This window comes from Cryptotermes secundus, unplaced genomic scaffold (assembly GCF_002891405.2).
Source record: "Cryptotermes secundus unplaced genomic scaffold, Csec_1.0 scaffold630, whole genome shotgun sequence".
Lineage (NCBI taxonomy): Eukaryota > Metazoa > Arthropoda > Insecta > Blattodea > Kalotermitidae > Cryptotermes > Cryptotermes secundus.
In genome coordinates, this window is record NW_019720573.1 from 3,181 (window position 1) to 27,720 (window position 24,540).

At 38.6% G+C, this 24,540-nt stretch overlaps 1 protein-coding gene across 1 annotated transcript; it reads right to left on the reverse strand.

Moving 5' to 3' along the window:
• Positions 1 to 1,430: 1,430 nt before the first annotated feature.
• On the reverse strand, positions 1,431 to 24,539 carry LOC111869352 (E3 UFM1-protein ligase 1 homolog). The gene is made up of 13 exons (XM_023860813.2): positions 24,429 to 24,539; positions 24,103 to 24,248; positions 22,122 to 22,363; positions 17,779 to 17,968; positions 15,841 to 15,990; positions 13,625 to 13,800; positions 12,822 to 13,010; positions 10,640 to 10,795; positions 9,034 to 9,266; positions 7,511 to 7,808; positions 6,544 to 6,716; positions 4,317 to 4,528; positions 1,431 to 2,427 (listed from the first exon to the last, which is right to left on the reverse strand). The coding sequence occupies exons 1-13, from the start codon at positions 24,506 to 24,508 to the stop codon at positions 2,294 to 2,296; spliced, it is 2,379 nt and encodes a 792-aa protein (XP_023716581.1). The 5' UTR covers positions 24,509 to 24,539; the 3' UTR covers positions 1,431 to 2,293.
• Position 24,540: the final 1 nt, after the last annotated feature.

Sequence of the window (24,540 nt, forward strand, 5' to 3'; positions counted from 1 at the left end):
TACACTCATCTATCTCCTTCTCTCACTCGCATTACATGTTTCGGCATAAAAATGCCACCTTCTGGTGCTTACTCAATCCACGCCAAACTAGTTCATTGCATGCCTTGTCCTCACATTACAATAACTAAAATATATATCTGTCATATATAGTGACAAATGTCAAGCGTTAAAAATATTAAAATTGTTTAGGATTCCTCATCGCTACGTCGCATCTCACTACGCCAGTCTTGCTCCTGTGACTGCGTGAGACACAACAAAAGCACAACACACACACACGATAGTGAAGGAGTGCTCCAACAGAGGAGGATGGGTGCGACTGGCGTAGTGAGATGCGATGTAGCGATGAGGAATCCTAAACAATTTTAATATTTTTAACGCTTGACATTTGTCAATATATATGATAGATATATATTTTAGTTATTGTAATGTGAGGACAAGGCATGCAATGAACTAGTTTGGCGTGGATTGAGTAAGCACCAGAAGGTGGCATTTTTATGCCGAAACATGTAATGCGAGTGAGAGAAGGAGATAGATGAGTGTATGCACTGCAAGATGGTTTAAATAAATCATGGACTATCATTTGTGTTTTCACCATATGCCAAAAATGATTTATGGGCATTTNATGACAGTGTCAAAGGATCACATTAAAATCTTTATTACATAACTTCTTTTGTACAATATCATAACTTTAAAATACAAAACAATGCATCATAAAAATAATCAAAATAAACGTTTTCTGAAGTACTCTATAAAGAGTACAACAGACAATACCCACACCTTACCACCTCACAGATGCATACTGAACTACTTCTCATTACTCTCTACAAGCTTCAACAGGACCACTTAAGTGCTCTCTGCCCAGCAAGAAGGGAAAGCCATTATTTCTTGATACCTGCTACTTTGGGTTGCCACTAGTCTAAATGCTGCCCAAGGTGACAAGAAATTCCATCCCCTCATCAAAACAAGACAAAATTTCCAGACACAGTGATGAAAACTGCTGTTGGTGTCATGATTCTTAAAACGGGTTTAATTACATTTTTTGCATAAAATGTCTATATTAGTACCTACTGATGGTCATGACTTGATAAAAGAGAAGCAGAAAGTAATTTCTATTAAAGAAGACAACATGATAACATTTCTCTTTAAGACTATACACTATGATTTTTGTCCTATAATGTTTTTGGTAGCATAGTTGGTTGAGGCACTATGCTACAAGCCGGAAGGTTGCGGAATCAAGTCCCAATGAGGTCAATGGATTTTTTTCAATTGACCTAATCCTTCCAGCCTCACTATGGCCCTGGGGTCGACTCAGCCTCTAACAGAAATGAGTACCAGGAATTAATTAAATAATTTTCCTGGGGAGCAAAGCGCGGCTGTTGCGAAAGTCTGACAACCTTGCCGCCATCTATGAGCCGATTGTCTAGATAATGTGGGGCCCTCAACGTCTCGCAACCCTACGGGCCTCACGGCCTGTTACAGGTATAGCTTTACTTTTTTTATGTTTTGATTTATGGTTGATATTTTCTTGGGTCTAATAATAGTTAACTGTGTATGTTTGGTCAGTAATACACTGAAAATATCCTCCAACCTGCTCAGGGAGAATGGATTCTCCCTGAGCAAATCATGGAAGACTCTTACCCATCTTCTGAAATGGAAAGAAGGAAGAATTTTCTCTCCAAAGACAAGCAATTTATATCCTCCCATGTTGGCAATGCACTACCTGGGCCCTTGGAAGGGCTGATTTCTCACTTCCCAATGCCTGTGCACAGGGGCCCTGAAAAGTGCTGCCATTTCCTAATTCTGAGCATTTCATTTTCTCTTCAGTAACAAAAAACTATGGGAACCCTGCCAACCATTCCCAGTGGCCTGAGTTGGGCTCCAAATCATTATCCCCTCTGATGAATCAGAGTAATCATTTAACCTTTCTTGCAACCTCCCTAGACATAACCTAACTGATTCCTCACCCTATATATACATTGCAACCATTAGGATGGAGGGAGCACATTTCTCAGAAATGTCAGCACCTTCCTATAAGTATTACAAGAAGTCACAACCCTAAAGTCCAATTCTAAATTTACAAATCAGTACAATTAATTGCAACAATCATAATATATAAATTAAGGCATTATCAATATGTGACAAAAGTTGTTATTATGCCAGATCATGAATTTAACAGAAAGATGCCCAAGGAAAGTGAATCAAATCTGTGTAGATTCAGACAGTAGAATCATCATATATGAATGCAAAAATTTAATATAGTATATACATTCATTAATTCTGATTGCCATTTGAATTATTCAGTTGAGGAATGTTTCTTAAATGATGTCGCAATTTCTTTAATGGCTGGCATACCTTCTTTTAGTGCGTTCACAATCTGTGAACGACTATCATCATCTGAACCAGTTGTCAGCAGTTTCAACACCAAGTCTGAAAAAAAATAAATTATGTAGACTGAAATAAATATTAAAAAAAAAATCCAAGTCACACATTTCACACAAATAAGAAAAATAACTTTCTTCTTTCTTCCATTTCCAACTTGCTATCAAGGACCTAGCACAAAGACACAAAGATACTGTGAAATTTACTTCATACTTACATCAGTATGCACAGCAGTCGCAGCTATTAAGCAATGTGCAAGTATTATGGAAAAGTTTTTGGAGAGGATTTCAAACTACATTCCCAGATCTTTTAACTTCATGAGAAAATTTTAATTTTTACTTTGAGTGCTTAATGCTTCAGCTGCTATATGTAGTGATGTTAAGGAAAATAAACATATCTCAGGGGAAGTACAGGCATTTCTGTTCATACAACATATAGTAAGGTTCTCCTATACTGGAGAACATCACATAATGAGGAGCATTACATTTTATTCTTATAATTATCGCCATCATTGCTTATAAAAGATTAAGTTTTACGTGTCCATTCCTGCATTTCTGTCAACTTTCACCAGTTGCGTGTGTGGGCAGCCAAGGTGTAAGTGTGTCTTATCTCAATTGCAAAGTTTCTTTACTGCTGCATATTATGTGATATGAAGTTTTATGACTATTTAGCATTAATCACACTTGCATGTAATCCATTCCCTTTTTTTTTCAGTGAAACTGTGAATGTTAAATGTTTTCAATAACTGACCAGGTAATTAGCTTTTCTTCTTGAAACTGAGGAACAAGACTGCTGGTTCCACCATAATGTAACAACTCACATTGAAAAATTAACAATAGTAACATTGTGAGAATTCTTTGCTATCCATATTATTTCTCAAAATGTGTGCCCTGTCACATCTCAGGATCTGTGAACACTCAGATTATATCTCTGGGAATTTTTAAAGGATAACTGTAGGAAAATTACCCTCAGATGTTAGATAAACTGAAATTAAATACTGAGACACACATTTAAAAATGTACTCAAGCAACTCTTCTCCATTTTGCATCAAAACATGCAGAAAACAGTAAATGCATATACCACAAAAGGCAGTAGTCATGCTTAATATAACTGTAATTGTAATTTGTCTACATAAATGAAACTACATCAAGATTGGATTGTGACTTTTGATCAACCTGAACATACTGTGATGTAACACCTGAGAGCCAGAATAGTGGAGTGAGAACAGATGGCCACTGCTAGGCAACAGTTTGGCAAAAACACTCCCATGACAATGGATATGCATGCGATAATAGAAGAACTGTTGGAAGCAATGTTTTCTGTGCAGTCTGTGACGAGAATATATAACAAGGACCAAACTGGAGTCAGTGGTCAGCAGTAAGCAGCCAATTGCAAGTCATGAGTCAGCAGTCACAGCTGGTGGCTAGCTGTAAGCATGGAACCAGAGGAATCTCCATTGCTGGAAGCCGCTACCAAGCAAGGACCGGTGAAGACAAAACAAATTGAGAAGAATCGGTGTGTACTGTAGTGATTTGTTAAGTATGTATATCAGTGAGAGTGTTATAGTTGATTGTTATTGCTTTAATAAATTCAATAATTAATCCAAACCCTGTGTTTAGTCACTGCCATATACAATATTAAAAATGTGAGAAAAACAGGAGGCACTAAGAGGCAAGGTTCAGAAAAAAAATAATATCAGAAGTCTATCATAAGATTCTCATTCAGACTATTCTGAATATATATAAAATATCTATTTTCTGTGCTTAACAGCAATAATGGGAGTTCAAAAAATACTTTAAAAATATCAGCCACAGGGAGAAAGAAGCTTGGGAAGACCCTGAAATGGTGGAAGGATCCTCTTAAGTAATACCTGCAACAGGCCTCAACAGACCTAATACTGGAAAGGATGATGATATAGAACAGCACAAAGAACTCACCATGATACCGCTGCAAGGTGTTAAAAACTTCAGCAGTAAGGTGTGGCTGCAAGTATGTTAAGATATTAGATACGAATCGTCCAGATGCATGCAGCATTGTTTGTGTCATTGCTTGAAACAATATTAATGCTGTCAGGTGCAAAACTAGAGCTGGATCCTCTGAAGAAGTGAGCTGTTCCAGTAGAGCCTGGCGATGTCCTAGCAGCTGTGGTCTGCAGCAAAAGAAAATCACAACTTTAGATTGCAGTCTTCTGGGTTGTGACACCATGTAGATATATAGACATGCTGCCCACATCTTCTGGGGTAAAATGTGTAGGGTGAGGAAATGGTATGTTCCATGGGAAGTGGTGAGGAAATGGAGCCCAGAAGAAGAGTAACAGTGAGCAGGAAAACAACCTTTCCTAGGGCTACAATACTGTTTCTCATTGCAGAAGGGAAGAAGGAAAATGGCCCTGCTCACCATTTCTGCTGCTCCAAATCAGGCTCTCCTTCCTCACCTAATCCTGCAGGCCTAAATTTTGCAATCTGTCAATATGACCCAACTGATTCCTCACGACACACACGCTCAACCCTGATGATGGAGACAGCATATTCCTCCTAAACAACTGTATCTGCCTACAAAAGCATGGTGTCACAGCCCAGATCACAATGTGAATAATCACTGCTATAAACAACCTATAACAAAAGTCTTGTAAAAATTGTAAAAGTGTGTTTAGGTCGTTCAAAAATGATTGACACTCCCTCCATAACTCCGGAAAAGTATCAGTGTCAAATGCTAGCCAGTGTATGTGGGAAGACATACTACAGTGCCGCCTGTGGTCACGAGATGACATTGCTACTGCGCATAGGTCGAACAGTGCTGCATCATTCATGGCGGTGTGCAGGTGCAGTCGTGGACAACACTCAGACAACATGGAAGCAGACAATCATGAGCAATGGTGGACCGTGTGGTTTTTCTGGAGGGCAGACCATTGCCACCCTGGGTGCTCTAGGGTACATCGTGCTGCCTCATCTGACATACTTGCCCGAACTTGCCCCTAGCGACTATGCTCTATTCAATGCAATGAAAAACATCATGCGGGGTAACATGTTCACCTCCAACAACGAGCTTCAGGCAGTTGTCCAGCAGTGGCACCGGGATAACCACAAATATAGGTTTGCTGTGCAAATACGGAAACTGCTGGAACGATGGCAAAGGTGCACAGACATTGGCTGGGATTACCTCTAATATAATCTGTATATATTTTGTTCCAGTAAATGGTTACTGTGAAGAAACATCTAGTGTCAATCATTTTTGAATGCCCCTAGTAATAGCATACTCAGATAAAGTACATATAATTTTCTAAATATATTCTTTGAAAATTTTAATATTGCACTGGTTTGAACGTCACTACTGCATATACTTGTCTGTAACAAAGCTGATCACATTACATACCAGTTAATTATTTTCTTGTATTATATTATATACATATAGCATTAAAATAACTGTTCCAAATAAAGCTGTATGTCTTAAGAATATGTCTTTTACAGCATGTACCATTTATTTGCTAAATGAGTCACTCTCAAGAGAACTGATAAATTTTGATCTGAGCTTCTGGTACAGAGCCAAATTAAATTCCCCTAGAGCAGACTCCAATATCAAATTCCATAAATATCTGTTTAGCAGTTTCAGAAATGAAACATATGGACACAACATCCACATCATTCATTCATTTTCTGCACTTCAAACACAGAACAGATAAAAGCAGTGGGCTAATGCAACTAGCAGTAACAATGCTCGTTGCACTACTGATTTTAACTTCGTTACAAAAGGACAACCACCATAACATGAATGAACAAAATCTTTTAAGCCCCTGGAAAACTATAGCTTCAGTGCTACACTCTGTAAGTCCCCATTTACACGAGAACTATCTACATGGCTTAAAGCGTGAGCTGTCATATAAAAAGTATCAATTTAATTGGAAGAGTTGATGATTGGGGCATTCCTTTTAGCTGAGCTACTGAGCATCTTCAACTAAGATTTTCTTCACACTAAATTATTCAGCTACTTCTGGCTTCAGTCATGTTTGTTAGCATGTCTCACCACGAACACAGTAATACAGCCCACAACTCTGATGGATGTTCACTGAATCTTGTTCCTTGCAAATGAAAAGGCTCATCTAAATAAGGATTAATGTTTCCAAGATTTCCCACATCAACATTCTCATAGTTAAATATCTTTATTTACCTTTCCTTCTTTTTGTCAGGCTTACGGAGAATCATGTCACAGACACCTGGTCCCAGTGCTGCTTCAACACAATTCAGGAATTCTTCTATGGAACTCGTGTTCAAAGACTTATGTAATTTCAGTAGAGGTTCCTTGCATTCATTTGGAGAATCATTCAGAATTTTCAGTCTAATCTAATAAGGAAAAGGAATATGTGTATTTAAGTAAGAGAACAGAAATTAGGAATGAACTTAACACAACATTATAAATATATACATATCAGCTAAATACATATATACAATTACAATATAAACTCTTATTTGCCATATGGTTTCTCTGTAACTGTAATGAAATAATTAGGGCCCATGGGCTTCGGAGAATCTGAGAGTAACAACTGCAGTAAAAAGTTAGTTTTAAAGTTATATAAAATGTCAATATCATTGCTTCTATTTTATTCCCTAGACTTCATAAAAACATGATATTTTTATATAAATACATTGTATGGGATTCCAAACAGCCTTTGTCATATACAGAACACTGTAAAGAGAAATAACTGAGATGAATTCCCAAACTACAATTTGTAACAAATTGTTATAGCACACAATCCTGAGGTTATGGTACTACATTCAGCTTTAAAAATATATTAAAGCAACTGATGAACACGCTTATTATAATTATTATAATTTGGGACAAGAAGTAATAGCAATAACTAATACAATCTTAATTATGGGAACAATTGTGAGTACACTTATAAAATAATGACAAAAATTTTACACAACTTACAGTCATAAAAACATAGGCAACTAATTCTAAACGAATTCCTGAACTGAATATCAGGCAAATGAAAACTGAAGGAAAAAGATAATTCATTGTAATATATAATTTTCCTTCCATGTTTTACATATGTAGGGGAGCATTATTCTTAGATACATAACATCTGATCCTCAGATAATTTATATGCATATCTGAAAATAAATAACATTCTCACCTCAGGTGACAATTCCTTTGTCTGATCATACTGGAACATGTTTTCTTGTGCAATGTATGAGAAGACATCATTGGTAATTTCTGTGCACAAAGTCTTGAGGAGATACTTGACTAACTGTTGTTGAATATCCTTGTCAGCAAACTGTTTAATTCCTTTCTCAAAAAGTCTGACATTCACAAACATCGCATTTAACTTGTCCTGAAGATCACTGTGAGTTTTGCGTCTGCTCTGAGCTGATGAGGCCATTGTGCTCTCAAACACAGTCTCAGCTGCAGCAAGACCAGATTTATTCAATGAACTAGAAACAAAATGTAAGATTTGAGATTTTCACAGCGGTGACTCATCTTTTGGGATGTGGCGCCGTGTAGAAATTGTGTTAACCGATGTTTCAGAAGAACGTATCACCTCCATCTTCAGGGTAGAAGACAAGAAGAAATCCGCAAGTGAACCAGGCATAACCCTGTAGCTCGGGGGGGGGGGCACTCAGGTACAATGCAGCCCCCGAGCCATAGGGTTAATCCCTTCCATTTAACCTTCCCTTCTCTCCCCTTAACACATATTCTATACCAGCTCTGGCCCACTACCTGCTGGCTATTCCACCAGATCCTTCCCCTTCCCCTCCCCCATCTACTATCTCCCTATGTAGCCACACTCCTTCTCTCCTTCTCTTATACAGCTGTGTTTACTCGACTGGATTCAGTCTGTTGCACCTGCTCTGCTGGTTCGCTCACAGATTTCTTCTTGTCTTCTACCCTGAAGATGGAGGTGACACGTTCCTCTGAAATGTCGGTTAACACAATTTCTAAACGGCGCCACATCCCAGAAGACAGCTTTCTCCATAGAAACAAAATATTCGAAGAATTACATGCTGTAGACGCACAGCTCATTTGACTTATAATTTATATAGCCTTTGAAAATTTAAGTACAAATTAAGATTTCAGGTTCTTACAGCAGTGAATATTAAGGGTGTCTTGTGGGATACGATGCTGTGTAGTCTGGTAAATAGGTTGGTACCTGTCTAACAAATTACATGGCGTAACATCCCAGAAGGCAATAATCACAGTTACAAAATACTTGGCATATATAAAAACATTATACTAAAATATTATATTGAAGGTCATTGTAAGAGTTGGCTATAGCACATATGAAAAGCAGAATACAAAATTAAGGCACTGAAATATGGACCTATGGGAGAAATGTGCCTGAAGAAAACATGGTGAGAATAACAACATCTAGAGGTAGATTCTAAACGGTTCTGACGATGGTGGATGACACACAGAAATACTGGGGGTTTGGACTTTTTCCATCGTACAGAATTTTAGGTAACAGAGGACATGGTGTTTTGGAAACTGGATCTGTTTCCGTCTTCAGGTGAGAGAGAAGACACCTATTCAGTTGGGCCCCTTAGAAAGAGCTAATCTCAATCACTGGAAATCTAGAGGGTTTAGAACAGGTAAGTAATCGTAACCCCACGCCCCTCGTTATGAAGATATGTTGACAGACTTCAATCTGTAAACACTTACGGATAGAGATGGTTTGCAATTTCTGCTATCAGTTCTCCAAGGTCTTCTTCTTGCAATGTTTCATCTTCAGCCAGCACTTCTTTGATCTCTGCAATGCTCAACATTTCCAGCTTATGAGAACTCCCTGAAGTCTTCCCAGTTGCAGAAGTTGTCTCCTCATCAGAATCATCTCCAGCTGTTGCTTTGCCTCGCAAATATTTCTTCTTCGTAGATTTTGTCCTAGTTTCCCGGCCCTGTTCACATTAGCAACATTGATATTTTCAAGCAAAAAGCAATTCAGTACTTGAATATTAACATTAACGTCATATTACACATACATACATCTTATAAAGCATTTATCTCACAATGATTTTATTTTTGTATTAACTAATTCAGGCATTCTCACTTCATTGTCACTGTGCAACTTCACATATATAAAAAATTACACTTTGATGGCTCTTCATCTCTTCTTATTATTTATTTAATATTATACATTTTAGCCTAAGAAGCCATCATCAGGTGTATAAAATTATAGATGAAAAATGCTGCTCTGTTGTTACAGTGTTGTATTTTGAAATTTATAAGTAATGTAAAATACTTATAACATATTTTAAGCTATTTTTTAGATTCTCATGCCATGGTTCCTTTTTGTCCCTGTGCAGTGTAGCCGTCCTCTTTGTGTTGCTCCGCGACCGGTTGCTGTGGGCTGGGTAGACCTGCTTGCCCCTGGCGGCTATACTCGTCGCACGCCCCCGCTGCCTATCAGGTCGCCTTCCGCTGTACACACTCGTTACCTGGGCACACTCAGCTACTAGGTGTGCTATCAACCTTCGAACTTTATTTATTGTGGTGGCATGAGAAACCTTCTCAGGGTCTTTACAGGCCTCGCTCAAACAGGAGCACAACACTTAATACACACAACACCCTTGTAGTTCTCAGCACCAAGTTATTTATTTATTTGGTTATTACAAAATTTGTATTTAATACACTCTCTCACTCTCTCTGAGCTCGGAGGACTTAACTAAGTCTCCTTTGGATTCGATGCGTAAATACAACTACATTCCTCTAATGGGTTAAACACACGAGGACGGAACCGGGCGTGGCCTTATCACTCAGAATATATTACTCTTCTGAGATGTCCATAGTGTCCACACAAGCCTGACCGCGTCATCCACCAGAAGGCCTCAGGCGCTAACGCCACCATCGGCTTAATTTCTCAACACTCATAATCACAAGACATCTTCTGTCTCTGTCAATCCTGGAATTTGCAAACATCCCAAATCGCGCAGTCAAAGACAGCCTTCTGAGTGCAATTCTGGCTTATGTACCACGCTTTACAATTCCAATATAATTAATATCTTAAAGCAATAAACGGAACGGCCACAGCAGCCATGACCCTGAATGACAGTGCTGACTGTGATATGCATTACATACTGTCATTAGCACAAAGAGAACCTGATGATGCCACATTCTGTGGTCCCTGGCATGGCCAACATGTGCACATTATAACCAAATTATGCATGGGCATAGGTAAACAATTATGTGAAATTCTGAGGGTATTGTTTCTGTTGTGCGGTGCCTGTATGAATATATTATATTTCATTATACAATAAATTGTTCCAGATACCTGTGTTCCTCCACCACCTTTCCCTCCAGTAGCCTTTTTACGTCTTTCTTCCCTGCGATCACCCTTGGTATTCGGTTCATATTGTTCTATCAGATTTCTGTTGTTTTGCAACTTACTCTCAGCCTGAGCCAAAAGATATGCTCCAGAAGAGACTACCTGAAATATATGCCTTTAAATTAAATGATACCAAATTAGATGCTAACTAAATATGCCTGCATAGTCCACTGATCTTGACATTCATTTATTGCGAAAAATATTCTATTATTGTAGACACAAATCTACCATTCCAAAGCTGATCACCCTGTAGAAATTACACTGCAGAGCCAAAAGTTATTTTTCCCTTTATCTCAATAGAATTCCTTGGACAGCACAATAGGTATAGTGACTGGTTATGGGCTGGACAAGTGGGGGGTCAGAGTTTCAGCCCCTGCAGGTGCAATATTTTTTTCTTCCATGTCATCCAGACTGGTTCTGGGGCCCACTGAGCCTCCTATCCAGTGGGTACTGGTGCTATTTCCCTGGGGGTAAAGTGGTCAGGGCATGAAGCTGGCCACTTACCTCCAACTAGTGCCAAAGTCAAGAATATGTGGATCTCTACATCTGCTGCAACTAAGTGTACTTCATTTCAGTCTACTGTTTCTCCCTTTTTGTGGTCAAACAGACCGACTTCAATTCACTGTGGTCTTCTTATGTGCACTGCATTTATCTGATAATTTTTTAGCTAATAAATGAACAGTCCTCCTTAGGGAGCTGAAAGCCATTCATCTAGCCAAGAACTACCATACCATTTACAATTTTGAATGTTCAGTATCCTCTTCACAAGATTCAGTCCCTGCACTATATCCTGAGCGAGATGAAACCAGTTCAGGCCCTCATATCATATTTCTTAATATTATCCTCCTAACCATCCTTGCATCTCCTGAATGGCCGGTCTTGTTCCATTAGATTTGCTGGCTAAAATGTTACACATATGTATTTCTCGTATTTCTCCTGCATGCTTCACTCCCTGACCATTTTGTCCTCAGTGAGGATTCTCAACACGCAGTTACCTCTATTCTCCTGTTAGTTCCTCTCTGTCAGGTACAGACATTCCACTAATTATTTTGCAATGCTATAAGGTAAAGGTAAAACGTAAAGCTGCACCTGTGCGTAACTAATTATGCACTATGCCTTGAAGGCATTTGGGGGAATGGGTGTATAGGTCCACATTTTCTTGACCTTGGCATTAGCTGGAGGTGAGTGGTCATCTTCATGCCCCGGCCGCTTTACCCCTGGGGAAAGAGGCCCCGTTACTCACTGGATAGGAGGTTGAGAGATCCCAGAGCCAGTCTGGACAACATGGAGATGAGAAAATTCTCGACTCTACTGGAACTTGAACTCCAATCTCTGTCGTCCAACCTGCAGCAAGACCCTATTTCGTGATGCTATTCTGCACTTATCTGTAAATCTGTCGCATCTTCTGGGGAGAGTTTGAATTATGTTAATTCTTATTTTGGCCAGAACATACTGTAGAAAACAGGAATCTACTTACTCCCACATCTGGTTTAATGAACCTTATGCTTGCATCATGGCATACATAAAACATGCAATTTATTTAATGTGAAAATCAATCACCAACCTTGGGGCTTACAAACACTGCAGTTAGCAAGAACTGGATCTTAAAGGAAACTAAGGGAACTAAGGCCATGTTAATACTACTTATAAACGCCTTAAGTTACCTATTCCAATACTGAAAACATATATAATAAAATTAGACATACATTATAGAAAAGGGTCATAAGAGAACACATTGCCATAGTAATTTATATACTAGAAAACAGGTTTTAGATGCCATTACAGCCTTCTGCTAGCAAATACGGATTGCTTGGTGTAGAAGCCATTGTCATCTTCTGTGTATACACAAATTAAAAAAACATGGATGCATAAACCTGCTCTTGGCACAGGATTGTCATATTTTGGTGAATTCCTTGATGAAATATTTAGCTGTCCGTTTTATCAGGACAATAATAATGAGTCTAAATATGTTATTCCTCAGATAGCAAATCTGAAACACTCACTAAAAATAACACATCACTAATGGAAGCATTACAGTACTTAATAACACAGTACTGTAAGGGTTAAATTTAGATATTATAATGTGAAACATTAATATAAATGCTTGGAAGACATTTTACAAACATACCTCTTCAGCTTTTTTCTGAATTATGGCATCAAATGGCTTGGTAAGTTTCTGGATAAACTGCTCTGTGAGTACCATGGTGCTACAAAATATGTGCATATTCTGACTGGGGGATTTTATTTTGGTGTTCTTCAAGACTTCTGTTAGTATTTCACCAGCATCTTGCGGCTCAAACAATGAAGGCAACAATGGCTGCAACAAAGCAAAAAGGATTTAAACATTTACAAACAATGATAACAATCAATAAATAAGTATGAAGAAAGCAGTATTTTGGGATGTGGCGCCGTGTAGATATTGTGTTAACTGACATTTTGGAGGAATGTATCGCCTCCATCTTCAGGGTAGAAGAAAAAGGAAGAAAATTCGCAAGCGGAGAACCAGCATGAGCAGATGCTAATAGACTAATGTCGAGAATAAACCCAGCTGTATAAGAGCAGGAAGAGAAGGGAGAGGGGCTACATGGGAAATCAGTAGAGAGGACAGGGGAAGGGTGGTTCCATTCCTGGCAGAAGCAGGTAATTTTTCTCTTTTCCACAGCTCTGGGACCCACCCAGTCTCCTACAAAATGGGGACCAGGGGATTCTTCCCTGAGAGTAAAGCAACCAGGGCGTGAAACTGACCATTCACCCTCCCCTGGTGTTGATGTCAAGAATGGCAGACATACCTCTGACCTGCCACAGACCTTCATAGCATAGTGCTTAATTAATTAAGCAGAAGGACTTCACTTTTTCTTTACATTACAGAATTATGGAAATGTCATATGTCTGACACAAAACATAAAATAAATATTCTACTATGACACTAACCATGATATCCACCATGGATCCAGTGGCAATAGCTTCTTCCACAGCTGCTTCTACTTGATCAATTATCTGTGGGCCTACAGCGAATGACGGCAACAGCAAAAGCTTCTCATTTGGGAAATGTTTATGGACAAAGAGTTGATGGTCCACGATGCCCAGTCGCATTAATGCATCATATTCTGTAAACAATTTTTACATATATAAAGTAGTTAGTTAGTTATTGGAGAGGGTGGGTTTCCCCATGCACTTAGACCAGTATTGGTCCATTGTGCTTCCCTCTATGATATTCTACCAGTCTCTATATCCTACCGATATTGGTGCGTACCATCAGTCCCGACCGAGCCAGCGAGTTCGGCCTCCACTAGCTTGGCGGTATCTATAATGCTTCCCCCATCTATCAGAGGTGTTAGAGACTACTTGTTGGGCGGGAAATGTCCTTGAATTTTGCTCAGTGACCTCCTTTGGAGATATGAGGTTCCTTTACGTGCCGTAAAGCTACGACATGGGACACACAGCTTAAAGTCCCTCCCGGACGACTTGTTCCCTGAATTTTTCTGCCCTTAAAAATTCGACGACCTCTGCCGGGTCTGAACCCACGTACCACAAGTCATGAGGTGGGAACGTTACCTATAAACTATGAAGCCCACTCATATATAAAGTAACTACCATACTACTATTAACCTAGGAAAAAATGCATGTCTAGACTCTTCAGGAAGACTGGCAAAAGATTATCTAGTATTTCCTTAACACCGTGAACTTCTCGAAAGGACACTTGCAAGAATATTAATTTATGTACAAAAGTTCACTTTTATGTGGGTTGCCTGACAACCAAGCCCAAAACTTCCTCTGTGATTCTTTCATTCATTCATTCTTAAAAGTGCCCACACAATCTTATTCTGTTATCTATCTGTTAATTTATCTGCCAAAGCAACTTATCTTTAAATTCTCATTTTTTTTGGCTTCACCCTGTAGTCATGCATTTAACTTATTTCAATGTTTTTATTGTAGCATACTACTTGTGTACAATGTAGACAGCTTATTTTATAAAGCAGGCTCTCAATTATTCACACGCAGATTAGCAACATCGTTTATAGAATCCCTTACATACTGATGATGATAACCGCAGCCAAGGAGAACCACAGAGAAACTGGAATATAAGCTTAACCTTTAATGTTCAAAGTGCCCTGAGCGGGCCAAAGTACCCCGTTTTTGCCAGTCAAGCATTTAAACTCTGCTAGTGGAAGTGCGCGCATATGTCGCTAGTAGAAGCGCATGCAGAGTCCTAAATATTTATTTTTAAATGTAGTAATTACCAGACAGACTTGACTAAAACCCTAATAGAGGAATTAAAATGATACCTATGTGAACAACAACAAAACGAGTATACGTATGAGTTATGCCCAAACTCATCAATGAGCCAGTACTTTTATTGCAGATTCTGCATTTAATGTGTTAAAATATATATAGTAAAATTCGATGTACATACCTTTTTTGTTGTTATCTGCTTGATGTATATATAGGCTGAAATGAAGCTACAGTATTCGATTTCACTACGAACGCACAGAACACAGATCGTAATCCGTATCTCAGCCACGATGCAGCTGTTTGTTCATGCCCATAAAAAGGGCAATAATCCTTTGCAGCTATAACGGATGGTCTTAGCACTGAAGAAGGGACCCCTCTAGCTACAGTATTTATTGAAAAGACATGTTTTCATTTTCTGTCCTTTAGTCAAAAGATGCGAAAATCTGAAGGGTGTACCAAAGATGTAAGGTTTTCCAGCAGAGAAACAAATTTGTCAAATGTTACAAACAGAAACGAATTTATAATGCAGAATAACTCTGTGAAGAACTGGGAAACCAATTTTGTAGTACGCATCAAAATTAAAGGAAAAAAAAACTGAAAATAGGGTATAACTTTTTGTATAAAATTTTTCAAATCTTCCGTTGTAATATGCGACACTATGTTCTTTGCTGATACAAAGACACAGCATTTTTAAACACAATGCTTAAAATTGTTTAAGTGCCCTAAGAGGAACGGACATTTAAACGCAGAGTAGCAACGTGCATTTAAACGCGCACCTGCAGCGGGCATTTAAATAAACTCTGGCCAGCTCAAGCTTACCACCATTTCAAAAGCCTGGCATTTAAAGGTTAATCACTGCAATGAAGACAATATGAAATTAAAACACTACTGGGGGATCACAAACCTGAACATACCTAGATAGCCATTCTGTTTGTAGAAACTGTTCACCCAGTCATTCTGTGATTTGGAGTAAATTGCAGGTATATACATACTGCTTCCACCTTGCTGCTTTCCTGTTATGACACCTGGGACCTGCTTTGTCTCCATCAGCTTACCTATAATGGCTGCAAAGTTGCTTGACTTGTAATGACATAGTATATTCTGACAGAACAGAAACACATACTACATAAATTTAAAATTAATACTATCCTATCTAAGTTTTCATCTAGTAGTACAGCACACCACCACAATTTACTTTCTGAACTTTAATATGAAAAACATGAATCCAAGTTTTCAGAGTTCTGGGTGGCCTGCGATGGCATAACGTTCATATAAAATTTCACCAAACTATGTCCAGAATTTCTCAACTTTAAATATGCTAGTGGGCAGAAGACATTTATTCTTGTCAAGCACAATGTTCCAACAACATATAATAATTTGTGAAGTAAATTAAAACCATTTAAAATGTTTCTTCTTTTTTATGTCCCAAATAACACGATTTGAAAAGTAAACATACTGTCATGTATTTAGAGGTGTGTGACTACAGATGGGGTATGAATTGGTAAATGGATTTACTGATCACTTGTATACACCACTTGGAACTACATTTTACAGATCACTGACACACACAGACTTGTGATTACAGTCTATTACAATCTTCACTAGCCAATTCCTGACAACAGCATCTACCGAGGGAGATTCTTCAGCTTCCTGCACTCAGGTCCTATTGTCACAGCCTCCCGTGCAGAACTCTTGTCAACTGACAACTCAACTAACTGGGTCCAGGCTGGCGGCCATTTCACACCAACCTCATAGTCTTCTCTCCATAGGCTGACTTTCAACTGAACTGACAACTCTCTCACTAACCAACCAGCTGCTTCATGTCACTTCACTCAACTAGATTGTTGACAAGTCTAACCAAAAACTAATTCAGTGCTTCAAACTGTCTTGTTTATAACATCTTGATACAAATGACAGAGAAAACACCATTTCCATTGTTATAGTCCAACAATACTTCAACTATGAAAGATAAGAGGTAAAGCTATCCCTGTAACAGACCGTGAAGGCTCACAGGGTTGTGAGATGTCCAGGCTCCCACATTTTTTTTAGACAATTGGCTCACAGAAGGCAATAAGTTTGTCAGCTTTATATGCCAGGCGCCCATTACCCCCCAGGAAGATTCCTGGTAGTCAAATCTGTTAGAGGCTAAGTCAACCCCAGGGCCATAATGCGACTGGAAGGATTAGGTCAACTGAAAAAGATCCACCTCATTGGGACTCAAACCAGCAACATTTCAGCTTGTAGCATAATCCATTATATGTACACAGTGGCCCTCCTGTAGTGCACACAATTTCACCTGTCACTTCACAACATGTTTCGGCAACACAGTGCCATCATCAGGTGTCCCAACTACGTCAATCTATTGCATTGCTTGCCCTCATATGTTTTCACAACACCATTTAAAAAGTATTTAAAAGTCCATATTTGTCAACTATGATAAATTTACATTCGCTAAAACTTGTTAAGATAATTCATCTTATTTGTCTTAATTAAAGCTTGTATGTGGTTTGTTCACTACAGGGTCGTTTTTCTTATTTTCTGTGTAAACCGCATCTTGTGATGTGTGTTCCCTTCTTAGCTGCGAGCTAAGAAGGGAACACCTTAGCTTCCACCTACACCTAAACCTGCAAAGTGGTCTCTTCCCTTCAAGAATTCCAACCAAAATCTTGTATGAATTTCTAATCTTTCCCACATGTACTACATGTTCCACCCCATCCCCTTTGAAATGATCACCCTAATAATATTTAGCGAAGAGTACAAATCATGAAATTTGTCATTACATAAATTTCTCTGACCTCAAGCACATCAAAGACAAATAATATTTAATTTTAATCAATTCCTGATGAACTTACAATAAAACAGCCTTTCCTCAACTCCACACTGGCTGAGTAAAGTTGCTACTGATATGGGTCGCAAGGCAGCAGCCAAGGCCCCTCTGATACATGCTCGATTGCGAGCCACATACGATTCAGTGAAGAACACTTGAGGATCAGTCTTATCTTGTTTGCCATGAATTATCTTGCCAAGCTGCTTCTCAACCACCTGAACATAATTTTATACAGTAACTATTACAGAAGAGGATCCAAATAAGAATACCTTCCGATTCTGATATATGACCTCTCTGCATAATCATTGACACCATTTTATTATATACAACATTTTAAGGTCTTCACGCAGGGTTTACTTAGAGCAACAGTTCTCAAACTCTGTGTTGGTGCCCCATGAAACAAATACCTTCCTCCTTGGGAAGAAAAACTTGGAAAATGCATAGCTTAATCTGTAATGTTCTTATAATATAAATGTACAATGAATACTTTTATATCTGTCATATGTATAAGCTTACTCTGAGTCAATTCAAAATAAACATAACACTCAAAGTTAATGGGAATACCAGAAATGAGGATTTGGTACCCCTAGGAGTACTGGTACTACATTTTGAAAAATGCCATCATAGAGGAAACTTTGCATATGAAAATATAAGTAATACTGTGGAATACTGATATCAGAGCCTATTTTACATCATATAACACTAACAGAAATGTGCACATTACAATGAAGCATGAGTTATTAAATGCACCCTTTGATTCTGTTCACCTGATTGGCCTCGACATTAATTTATTGGAGATGGAAATACACCACTGCAAAGATTACAAACAACACTGATATGGCACTCAACTGTGACAAAATTTATCCTGTGATTTCATTATGCACTGATATACATTACACTGCAAAATGTTACAGACAGAAATTGCATTCTGATAACATCCAAAGTTTGAAGTGTTCGAGACCCGAGGTTCTGACATCTGTGACTATTACGATTACTGTCTGTTGGGATGTGGATGTACTAAATAACAAGGTGTCACATCTTGCTATAGTTTCATTTCCATACAATGTACAGTGCACTTTATCTTGGAATGATATATGAAAATGAAATTCACTCAACAGCTCTTACTCTGCACCCTTGTATAAAATAGCTCTTAAGTGTAGTGAACAGTTTACAGGTTGAAATATGCTAGCAATAAAGCACACATTTTTTAATGCCTAGGAAGTCCTATCAAGATATTTCAAGAAACCCAGATCAGAATAAAAGCTAATGATACAACGGTTAAAGAGGTGGACACTAAAACTAAACTCTGTGGCTTTTAGTCCACAAGTGAACTATACCGACCGAGCAACCTCTGCTTGTTGGCGAAGTTAGTGCCCACTTTAGCAAATAGATGGTGTTGTGTGGTCAGCGCAATGGATTCCCATGGCTGTTAATCTCAGTTTTCTAGACTGGAGCTGCTAATTTTCCTCTCAAGTAGCTACTCAATTATCCTCATGAGGCCAAGTGGACCCTGTTCCAGACCCACTATTTCTCAGAAAATCTTGTAGCACCAGGTATCGAACCTGGGACCTCTGGATCTGTAGCCAGGAACTCAGACCACAGAGGCAGCCCTAAAGAGGTAGACATCCTTTATTAATTTGGGAACTGAAATAAATTTTGATGGGAAATCCAGTGGTGAGATCAATACAAGCATACAGAGTAGTTCTAAATTCTATTCATTATAAAAGGAACAGTATGGAACAGAGACCCCCCCTAACTATGTATAAAGCATATATTAAACAAATAATAACTTTTAATACTGAAACAGGGACTCCTACAAAGAGAAACAAAAGCAAAATACAAGTAATAAATATAAAGTTTTTGAAGTGTTGAGGGAAAAACAGAAAGAGATAGCATTAGAAATGAAATATTTGAATGAATGACTGAAAGAATGTATAAGGGGTGGGCCTTCTTGGTCCTTGCACCGCGACCACAGTGATCTATTGAGCCTCTCCTTCTGATTATCCCCGCAACAATCCTGCACTTCAAATGAAGCGCAGGATCTTGTACGTGGGGATGTCGAAATAGTCACTTGGTTCCATAAAATATTGACCCAAGTGGCACAATCTTAAACAAGCTAAGGCCTCACATTCGCACAGGATATGTGTGGCTGTTTCATTTTCTTCTTGACACCTCTCACAAGTTGGACTGCTACTTAGTCCCAATTTGAAGAGGTGTCCTTTGAGGTGACAGTGTCCTGTAAGTAGTCCCTCCACCCAATGAAATATTTAGATGAGTATGAAATGAAATTATGAGGGGCAGTCAAATGAAAACAGGTGAGAAGCCAAAACATATTAAATAACATTTCTTACCTCAAAAGTAATCTCCAAAATTGTTAATACATTTATCTCTCTGGGAGATAAGACAGTCAATCCCATCCTTGAAAAAGCTTGTGGGCTGTCTACAGAACCACATCTTTACCCAGCCACACCCATCTTCATCCGATGCAAACCGATGTCCACGAATGTCACTCTTCAGGTCTCCAAAAATGTGAAAATCACATTGGGAGAGATCTGGGCTGTAGGGGGGATGATGAAGCACTTTCCACCCAAATCTCTGTAGCGTATTCCTCACAGAGTTGGCAGTGTGGGGGCGTGCATTATCGTGAAGAAGGATAATGCCGTTCAATAGTATTCCAGGGCATTTTGACTTTATGGCATGTCTCAGTNTGAAATATTTAGATGAGTATGAAATGAAATTATGAGGGGCAGTCAAATGAAAACAGGTGAGAAGCCAAAACATATTAAATAACATTTCTTACCTCAAAAGTAATCTCCAAAATTGTTAATACATTTATCTCTCTGGGAGATAAGACAGTCAATCCCATCCTTGAAAAAGCTTGTGGGCTGTCTACAGAACCACATCTTTACCCAGCCACACCCATCTTCATCCGATGCAAACCGATGTCCACGAATGTCTCTCTTCAGGTCTCCAAAAATGTGAAAATCACATTGGGAGAGATCTGGGCTGTAGGGGGGATGATGAAGCACTTTCCACCCAAATCTCTGTAGCGTATTCCTCACAGAGTTGGCAGTGTGGGGGCGTGCATTATCGTGAAGAAGGATAATGCCGTTCAATAGTATTCCAGGGCATTTTGACTTTATGGCATGTCTCAGTTTCTGCAAAGTGTCTTCATAGCGCTGTGCACTGATTGTGACCAAATGCTTGACAAATTCGATAAGCAGAGGGCCCTTGCAGTCAAAGAAGAATGTCATCATCACTTTACTGGAACTTGTGTGTACGGCTATGGACTTCTTCGGTGGGGGATAATTCACGCGTTTCCACCGTTGGCTCTGCCGTTTGCTCTTGGGTTCAAAATGCTGGCACCAAGTTTCGTCCCCAGTGGCAATACAGGACAGAAAAGCATACTCTTCCTCATGGTATCGTTGCAAGTGACCCAGTGATGCAGCCATTCTCTGAGTCTTGTTCCTCCATCAGTTGATGTGGAACCCACTGCGCACAGATTTTGCGGTACAGCAGATGTTCTGTCACAATGGCGTGTACAGAACCATGACTTACTCCCATCAAAAGACTAATTTCTTCCACAGTGATCTGTCGGTTTGCCTGGATATGACCATCCAACACAGCAATAACATCAGGAGTGATGACACAATGAGCCTATCCTGGCCAAGCATCATCTTGCAGTGACACATCCCTCTTGGAATCTCTTCTGCCATGCCAGCACATGCAAACATGACATGATGTCTTCCCCGTAAACAACAGACATGAGAGGATGAATTTCTCGTCCTACTACTCCTTCGGCAGTCAAAAAGCGCACTACACTTCGCTGTTCTTCTTTACCCGCCTCCATTACTGATGTTGGACGACCACACATAGTACTAACCTTACTTCCAGCACAATAAACAAATGGCTAGTGTGCAAGGGCACATTGTCACTGTGCTTTCCCGAGCCCCCACCAGATGTTTGTACTGTAAGCAAATTCCAGTGTTACCAGCTTATGTGCCGTGTGAGTTACGCGAGGTGACCTGTTTTCATTTGACTGTCCCTTATACTACAATTGTTTTGCCATGTAAAAAGAAAGATAGAACAAAAATGGCATTATAATTAAAATTCAGTGATCAACAACAAGAATGGTTTAGCCACGTACTGGAGGACATAAGGAAGAGATAAAAGAGCTGGCAAGACATTGAAGAAAACGACTGTGAGAATATCCAGAAAGAATACTCAAAGAAGGGGAGGAAGTCACTAAGTAAATAAAAGATGCAGGCATAGATTGACAAATACATGTTATCCCAATAAATTCATTTTATGCACTTCAAACAAAGAACTTATAAAAATGTAATTCTTTGTAATGCATACTATATTTACCATTTGTAAGAAGTCACTAGGCAGATCATAGTGCCTTGTGAGGTCACCAATTGTGACCTGACCTTGCTGAAGTAATCTTTCATTGATTTCTTCTGCAATGCGATTGACATATGTCTTATCAATCAACTGGCCAAGGACCAAGGAACAATTCTGGTCTGCTCGTTCAATTTCAGCAGCCCTTGCTGCAATCTGATTCAGGTCTACACTGAGCAACTTCACCAGTTCCACAAGATTGATACGACCTGAAACACAAAATAATTTGTGAACATAATTACTGCCATAGTAGTCTTCTGGGTTCTAAAACTGTGCAATTCAGACACAGGTCGGTATTTAAAAAAAAACATACTGCCTCCATCTTCAGGGTTAAAGGTTTACCCATGCAAGAAATTAACTCATCTTGCAGACTGCTTCTGCTGTTTTCTTACTTGGCTTAATCTTTGACCCTCATGATGGAGGTGATATTTTCTCCTGAAAAGGTATGAGCTAAAGTCAGACTGTGATACCCTTGTTCATGGCATCCTAATGCAACAATATAGCAACCAAGAGGTAACTGAATAGCTGCAACTACTGATGATGTCAAGAAGTATATATACCAAGCTCATACTGTCCAGTTATCATATTCCTGGCTCTGTGAGGTGTATTAGGTATGTGGATATGTCATTCATTCATTCCATCAAATTCTCCACAAATAAGAATATCTAACTAATTCTAAATTGTAATCAACTGTAAACAATTGTAACTATTGTAATTTTAATCTTACTCATATATTAAATTGTTAATATTCAGAATTAACTTGACTTGTCCTATATCATGTACAATGATCTACAGTGACGAAATAAATCAATCAATCATTTATTGTATATTCCACAAATCCATATACATAGATACAGAACCAGTCACATAGTTAATATAGTACAATACAATTATAAATATATATGTACAGCTTATAATCATTATAACAGACAAAAAAACATGTGTTAAATTTACAGTTTTATATCACTATATGTAAAATTATGCAATATTAAAATTGTTTATGTTACTAACCTTATATAAAAAGAGTTTTGCAATAAAAATGTTGTCAACTGAATTTTAAAATTTTTCAAGTCATTAGACATAGATTTGATTTTTGGTGGCAAACGATTGAAGTGTTAAACTCAGCGATATACAATTTTGACTAAAGCACTAATATATCATTTTTACTGAGAAACCAATGCAACAAAATGTGAATTTAACATTCTTGCATTTGGTGAAATCCAAGATTTAGTGAATATGTTTTCTGGCTTCAGCTAAAGCCCAGTATAAACAATGCATTACTTTCTGTATTTTGTAATTATAATCATGCAAATAACCTAATTTAGTGTCAGATTATGTTCATCCCTCCAGAACTCATACCTTCATTTAGTGTGAATGTGATCAAAACATTTAAGATTATTTTTCTGAACCGGAATTTGTTACTAATTAATTTGATATCATTGGGGGGGGGGGACAGAACTGGGAAAACCAAGACATAGGAGGGTGGACAATGTTAAAATGGATCTTAGAGAGACAAGATTGGATGGTATAGACTGCACTGATCTGGCACAGGATAGGGTCCACTGGAGGGCTCTTGTGAACATGGTAATGAACCTTTGGGTTCCATAAAATGCTGGGAAGTTCTTGAGTAGCTGCACAATTGACAGCTAAGGCTCAGCTCCTTAAGTGAGTGGGGGGTGGCGGGGTGGAACTGTAACAACTCAAACCGAGCATAATTTCTGAACAAATACACTACAAAACCTCAAAACTTACAAAGTACACTACAGTTTTCAAACTAAAGCTTCTGATTTTATGGTCCCACAATGCGGCAACCACTGACTGCTGGTCGCCAAGGGTTTTCTTTGTTCCATAGCATTTGTTCGCACTTTTTTTTAAAGCTTGCAAATAATAATTAATACATAACTAACGCAATATATTTTGTACTACCAAGGCTGTAAAGTAGTAATACCTCCGTGCACATAAAGTTCATCTCGAATTTCTCGCGTAAGCTGCTGCGGCGTAACATATTCTTTCCCATCTGTTGTAAACACCACATCAAGAAGTTTCAAATCTAGGAGTTTTGTGATAATTTCCACGCAGTTCCTCTCCGAGAGCCTGCAGGAAGTAAAATATTAGTATATTTTATTAAAGCTATACAGTTCGTTTGCTAAATTGGTATTTGTAGCAGACGTGCTTTTATGGTGTCATGACATAGCTATTCTAAACACAGATCATTCTTAAAACACATTCTTCATAATTACGCGAGCTTTCAAATGTAACGGGTGACTACAGTACCTCTGAACAGTGGAGCTTAATTGAGCTCTTTGAAAATCTGCAGCTAAACGTTTAACTTCATCCCACTCCACGGCTGTCATGTTGGCAAATTTCAATTATACGATCTAGGTTG